Source organism: Thermobia domestica, chromosome 2 (genome assembly GCF_964235325.1).
Source record: "Thermobia domestica chromosome 2, izTheDome1.hap1.1, whole genome shotgun sequence".
Lineage (NCBI taxonomy): Eukaryota > Metazoa > Arthropoda > Insecta > Zygentoma > Lepismatidae > Thermobia > Thermobia domestica.
This window is the reverse complement of record NC_137455.1, coordinates 47,537,050-47,544,386: the sequence shown is the minus strand read 5'-3', so window position 1 is coordinate 47,544,386 and position 7,337 is coordinate 47,537,050. Positions and strand designations below refer to the sequence as shown.

At 34.4% G+C, this 7,337-nt stretch overlaps 1 protein-coding gene across 5 annotated transcripts in view; it reads right to left on the bottom strand.

Moving 5' to 3' along the window:
* Window positions 1-1,794: 1,794 nt before the first annotated feature.
* Window positions 1,795-7,337, bottom strand: part of LOC145671699 (uncharacterized) — a 50,293-nt gene continuing 44,750 nt past the window's right edge. For 3 of the 5 annotated variants that reach the window (XM_081740900.1, XM_081740903.1, XM_081740914.1), the window contains exon 2: window positions 1,795-6,456. In XM_081740900.1, the coding sequence (XP_081597026.1) occupies window positions 4,908-6,437 (1,530 nt within the window). In that variant the 5' untranslated portion in view covers window positions 6,438-6,456 and the 3' untranslated portion in view covers window positions 1,795-4,907. Of the gene's footprint in view, window positions 6,460-7,337 lie in introns of all 5 variants that reach the window. The other 2 variants (XM_081740912.1, XM_081740907.1) reach the window with 1 other exon arrangement.

The following is a 7,337-nucleotide window of genomic DNA, read 5'->3' as shown; positions in this document are numbered from 1 at the left end:
TCACATCACCCGAAATAATCAAGTGGAGAAAATCACAGATGGCGTTAGTCAAGTGGTCTTTAGCTTTGCAGTCTTGGGATAGTAGGAGGTCCTTGAATATTGAAGGACGGAGACTGTCCATACCTCTTGATGACCCGGAGGGAAAGGAATTAAGTGCCTTCGTAAACTCGTCAGCTGATACTCTAGGTGGTGCTGGGTTCAATGAGATCGGGAGGTTCAAAAGGGTGGCTGTGAGCCGGATGTTTATCTTTTAATGCTTCTAATACAGTTCCATTCGGAGAATCTATATTATCTTCTGAGATGAGAAGCCGTACTGCGCTGCAGACATCACCATCTACTAATTTGTTCTCGGCACTCTTGATGTTAACAGTGGAATTTGCTGGTCGTCGAGCTTTGAAGGAATTTTTACTGTTGTTAGGAAGGGCTTCGCAGCGAGAGACCAACATTGCACTCTTTGTTTAACCCATTATTCACTTTGCCAACTTTTGATGGAACGCGGTGTTACGTAAGGAAAAAAGAAGAGATCCATCCAAGCTCCTGAGTGGTTTGTATGTACTATCTGTTGCAATACCACGCACAGAGAGTCAGCCACTGTAGCTCTAGTCCGTCGAGGTACCCTGCGTAACATTGGAGTAGAAGACTTAAATCTTGCTAGAAGCTTATTGCATTTGGAGATCGACCTCTTTTTTGGGTAATCGACATTATCAATGGATGATTGACTTCCGTGAAAGCGAGCATGGTTTGGTTTTATTGATTTCATAATGGCACCTGCTATTGTGAATTGCTAGGCCTTTTAAACTAACACAATTTGTTACAAAGCTTACAGGTAGTCTCATTAGGCCTGTTTGAAAATTCAATGATCTTGTTTAAAGCGGTATCATTTTGGGATTGATTTTTTTGGCTAAATTTTGATCCTGATGCGTTGCTTACATGGGAGATATCAGCATTTAAGGACCTGCAATCTTTATTGATGTCATCACTAATAACAGGTAACGGATTACTGATATCGTTAGAAGAATCACGATCATCTTCCATAGTTATTACAATTTTTTTTTTTTTTAGTTTATATTTTGATCTGCCATATTGAATTTTTTCTTTCGTGTGCACGTGTGTCTTGTCTTAATTCATATAAATGGCGTGTTTTGAGCATGAGCAGATTTCGAGGTTATTTGTTGTGGGGAGATTCTTCTAGGGGCTTGGAATACACCTTGGTCGAGGTGGGGGGGCTTTCCCGCAGGAAATTGTTAATTTAAAACTCGGTTTTTAAGCACTTTCGTGTATAATTCTCTATAATATAACAGAAGGGGATATTCTTTTTATTTTTCCACAAAGTTGTTGGAGGGGATCAAAGTCTCTCCATATCTCCCCCCCCCCACGACGTTACTACAGAGAAACTCTACAATGGTTTTGTCATTATGTAAATAGAAATGCAATCTTTTAGGCAACATATTCTCATCGTATTTCAACATTTAGATAACCGGTATGTCGAGTTAAAATCATAATAAAACATACCGCCTCTGCTTTTCCCCACTTCGAACAATATATATATATATATATATATATATATATATATATATATATATATATATATATATATATATATATAAAATCTTAATTTGCTTTTAATAAATAATTTGTGCGAATGACAGTGAATGTATCGAGCAATATTATCCGGCCTAGCTTATCATAATTTATGTATATATATATATATATATTACATGTGAGAATGAAAGTGGACGGAATATGAGAAAATCGACACACAAATAAGTAATTTAAGAAAAGTTTAGCTTAAGAAAAGTTTCTTAAATATTTAATGTAATATACGGTATAAACCCAAACAGCACTCCTTATATACAAAATTATTACTTCAAGCAGAATAATTAATGTAAGACCTTACAACTGTGCAAAGAAGTATTAGTAATTTACTTTCAACAGTTAGCAATTTAATTTCAAGTGCACATACTACTTACTGTGTACTTGAATTACAATTTTTATACTACAAATTAAAGCAGAGCAGCCATTAACAAGAGCAAAGGATACCTGAAGAAAAAAAAAAAAAAACAATCTTTCAAATATGGTTACATCAATTTCAAGCTTTAGTCCAAACACTTTTAGGGGTGTACTTGCTCTTATTTCTCCTTTCTACATAGCTGTTTTGTATATATTACAATTCTCAGCCTATTCTTTTTTGTTTCTTTGCTGACAGTACTTGGTAGTCTCATTTTCCCATTTAAATCGAACCTTACATTCAAGCATATATCCCACAGTATTCAACTTATTTTCTATGATTCCTAGGTTACAAAATCTTTAAATATTATTTTTTTTTAATGTCCAGTCGTCATCTAGTGCATTTTTCACTCTTTGAACACCACCGAATATATCATGTTATGTACAATAATAAATACATTTTCATCATGTATGTCAAGCAAATACGCGAAAATAAACACTCCAAACATGATTTTTATATATACTAGAACGTTATCTATTAAACTGAACGCTGTTACCACTATTTCTAAGCATCCATCAACAGAATCTAAAATTCATTTCATTTATGAAGAGAAGAGAAAATAGCTTCGAAATATATATATATATACTACGATAGGATATTATACTTCTGCAATTCTCGTAAATTCGTTTATAGTTTACAAAAAAATACTTACAAACTCAAGAAGAAGAAGACAAAAGAAACTATTAAGTTTACACCTATGATACCGTAGAAAATGTTCACACCTATGCTACCGTAGAAAGCAAGACAGACAGAGATACTCGTATGAAATTTTGAGTTGAGTCGATTTAGAGCTTAACGTCCCTTTCAGCAGCGAGGCTATATGAGACGGGACCTACTGATTAAGGTGGAATACGAACCACATGAGCTCCCACCGGAAATCTAACCCGGATCTCCCACGTGAAATGCGCGTACGCTAACCGCTTAGCCATGAAGAAGCTCATATGAAATTTTGTATCATGAAAATACCAGCAGGGGGTGTTATCTAACATGCCCTGCAATAGTACCACATTAACAGAGTTGCTAACCCAATATAGTTATATTTTTAAAGTTATAGTTATTTCAAGTTGTACTACATTATTAGACTATTACAAGTTTCAAATCTACATATCAAAGGGAGACATATAATACAATGCTTCTGGTTCAATATTGCAAACAAGGAAGCTACAGCATCAAAAACATCCAAATTTTAAAGGCCTGTACAACAATAATAACGTAAGACGAGTGGGCAATACACATCCGAGGTTCCTTAGTGTTGAATACTACGATCACGATATGAGGTATTTCCAAAAAGTATTTAGATAAGCATTACATCTAATCACGGAGATAATTGGCAAACGATGTAAAACTCGTAATGCCGCTTACAGCGATTCGGTATCTCTCACTATTCAGAACATATGATAAAGAGTGAGCTTAAAACACTGGTTAAAACTAAGTATTTCCTAGAACCTGCTGTAATTGCAATTTCCAAAAACTGTTTCTGTGATGTTAAAAAACAAAGGAAAGGAAAAGTCGTTTTTAAAATCTCCCATAAATATGTTATTTGTAGCAGATTAATCTCTATGCATGGTTACCATATCTCTGGAATGATCTTAGATATCAAGTTGCTGTAAATTACATTATAATGTTTACGGTTTTTGCAAACCATCTATGTGATTAGGTGTGATAGTTCTCTAAACACTTTTTTCAAATAAAGTCTTTCGAAACAAGTAGAATTTTCAATTCCATGGTATTTTGTATTTCCTCGAAATGCATATCATGATCATAGTACTCTACATTAAAGAATTTAGGATAAGCATTGTCCCGTCCGATTCATTTGCGTTATTACTGTTGTAGAACCTTCCAAAATGTTGGATGTTTTAGGGTGTTTATGATGCTGTAGCGTCCTTAGTTTGCAACACTGAACAAGAAATAGAATATTGTATGTTTTAGTTTGATATATAGATTTGAAATTTGTAAAAATAAAAAAAAAATCACTTTTACGTCCTACGATTATGCCGGCTAGGCTAAACGGGACAATGATGATGAGAAATGAAAGCAATGGTGGAAAGAAAGTGGGAGGAAACGGGAGAATCCCGAGTAAACCTACGAACACGATGTTTCTTCACTACAAAGCCCACTTGCGTGAGCTGGGATCCAACCAGGGACCCCATACAGCAAGGTGAACGTTCTACCACTGAGCCACAGTACCAATTTGAAATTTGTAATCTGGTATAGTGCGATTTGAAAAAACAACTTTGTGTTAGGTTGGCAACATTGTTAATGTGGTAGTATTGCATACTAATGTCCTTTGCCGATATTTGCATGGAACAAAATTTATTCTCTCAGTCTGGCTTGGTTTCTACGATATTATAGGCGTAAACTTTTTTGTGGAACGCACTATACACGCATGTGACATGGCAATCAAATACTCAGATCTGCTGACATATTTAGCCCTGAGCCTGACTGTTGTAATGTAGTTTAAACCGCTATCGATGATGTGTATATGACAAACTAAAGCTATACATTGTGTTATTCATTTAATTTGTAATTTGCTCTTGCTTAGTGTATATATACATATATTATCCAAAATGTGTTATTTTACTGGATATGCTAACATGTAAAATGATTTGTAAAGGCTAATAACATGTAAAATGATTTGTAAAGGCTAATTAATATAACATTACGAACTGTAATGTAGTAATTTTACTACTCTCTTTCTCACGTATCTCTAAATATTCAACTTTAGATACAATATAAGCTTGGCTGAATCTAATTCTTCAATGGTTTCAATAACGCCATATACTAAACATTTCATACAAAAACATATCTCTATACCTCGGTACAAACCAGCAATTAAAGAAAGACATTCTTGGTGACTAGATTACATAAAAACTTGATAGTGATTGTAAGACAACGATGCTTATACCAAATCGGCATAGTAACTACTGGTATCGAGATCAATGTTATTACTTTTCAGTTCTGCTCTGAAATCTGCCAACTGCCGTTTCGTCAACCCATCCCACATTTCTAAATCTGATAAAACCTTTAAGTTCTCGCAATGATCCATAAGTAGTCGTACAGTACGCATGGTAAGATTTGTATCACTATAAGGAATTCTAAACTGTTCTAAGTGCCTTAAAGCGTGTTTGGAGAGCACTTTCTCCATTGTGTCATCATCTATACTGGGTATGGTTTCCAAATGGACACATTTAACGTTGACGCACTGCATCAGCAAGATTTCTAAATGAATTAATGAACAATGCATAAAACAACTTAGAAATTCTAACTTTTGAAATGGTCGCGGTAAACTACACGTTAAGTTGTTACTAAATTCACAGTAATCAAACATAAGCTTTTCCAAATTAGGACAGTAGTAATTTATCAGTATTACTGCTTCTAAATCTAACTGAAAAGCACGAACTAACATTAATGAAGTCAACTGTTGACCAGTGTAAGTTAGTAATATTTCTGAGTCCTGGTTGAAAGAAGAAATTAATTGCAGCTGTTGAAGATTGCGTAACAGTGAAAACGGTGTTAAATCACCATTTATTTTGGAGGAATCCACAGTGGCAAGTTCAATCTTAGGGCACATTCTAGATAATAGCTGGAAATGAAGACCAGATACCACTTCACCTCGAAAATATTTAATATTCAATACGATACTCGATTGTTCGTTTGCATCAATATATTCTAGCACATCTCCAAATTTGTTGTAACTGAAGTTTTCCAAGTGTTGCATGGTTAATAATATACTACCACATGCTGGCACTGTTATAGATGTATTGTAGACTATGAGTTTGCGTAGACCCGTGCAATACAGAAGTGAAGGCACACTACTATCAGTGACAAGAACTGATTCGCCTACATCTAAGCTTTGTAATTTTGGGCAATTTTCACACACTACTGATAGAATTTGGTCTGAGCACTTAAAAAACAGGCAAAGATCAACGAGGTTCGTAAGATTTTGCCATAAATTCACTAGTGAATGTACATTTTTAAAAGCTTGTTTGAGAAACTTTGCTGATTCTAGAATTACAGTCAAGTCTAATATTTCCAATCCAGTGAGTTTATCTAAATTATCATAAAGGTATCTCGTCATAAGAGCAGGCCATTTCCTATGTTCCACAAACTTTATACGTCCCAATATACCAAGTTCTTCAAGGCATGTCATAATATATTGAATTAAATGCTCTTTAGAATAAGGTATACATTTGGCCACTGCCAGAAGTATTTCGTCTATGATTCTATGAAGCAGAAAACGAGAAATATTACTTAAGAACACTTCCTTGATCCAGTCGATGTGGGTCTTTAGGAATACTCTTCTTTCTTGCTCACACCACATTGATGGTGGCACCAGAAGACTTGCATAAGTGCACCTATCACACACTATCTCCCCTATTTTCTGTGCTGTAATATCTTCCAACGTCAATGGTTGCTTCTTTTTCGGCATGTTCGAAGTTGGTTAAAATCTGCTGGGAAGATAGAAGAACATTATATTTCAATGAAAGATAAAAGCATTTTGCAACAAAGAATTTGATTTATAAGGCCATATGTTAATTAATTTTTGACAGGAGCTATTATAATACAATTCCTTATCTATGTATTAATGTTATTAATCTTTAGATAATTTCATCATTGTTAGCTGTATGTTGTCAACTGGCCGCAGTTTAACCTAAATTGTTCCAGATTTTTAAGTAACATGGAAGTAAAGCTAAAGAAAAATCATCGATCCATAATAGATGATTTATAGATTTGAAAATAGTCCAAACTCGGAGTCGATGATTGCTCAGCCATCTCAAACATTACAATTTCTGCTTCAGTTCAAAACTGATATTGTATTTTTCCTTCTATAAATGTCGGACATATATGTACTACAATGCTGGTATTTTAGGATTTACAAGCGTTAATCAAGATATGAAATTTTCAGAGCTCCGGGTGATGTCTGAGAGGTGGAACAAGCACCGTTGTATAAAACTAAGACATACTAACTAGTATGAAAATATTTTGGAGGGCAATAACGATATATTTAATGAATTATAATTTTTCAACAATTTCGAGTGATGATGCTGAACTTAATCTACATGCCATTAATTAATGTATCTGTCTCACAGACTTTATGGTCAATGGAATGTCAACTGTATAAATTACGAGGTTAACGTTTAGAATTTCTACCTTTTAGAGTACGTACTTCTCAATTTAAATGTACTCCCAGGCGCAATAAAAATTGCGCGTATACTGTGACTCACGATTTTTCGCATTTATTCCATTTTCCTTACGTTTATGGGTAAAATTCAGCTATTAGTACGTAGAGATAATAAAAAGCAATCCATCTAAGGAGATATTTCCAAAA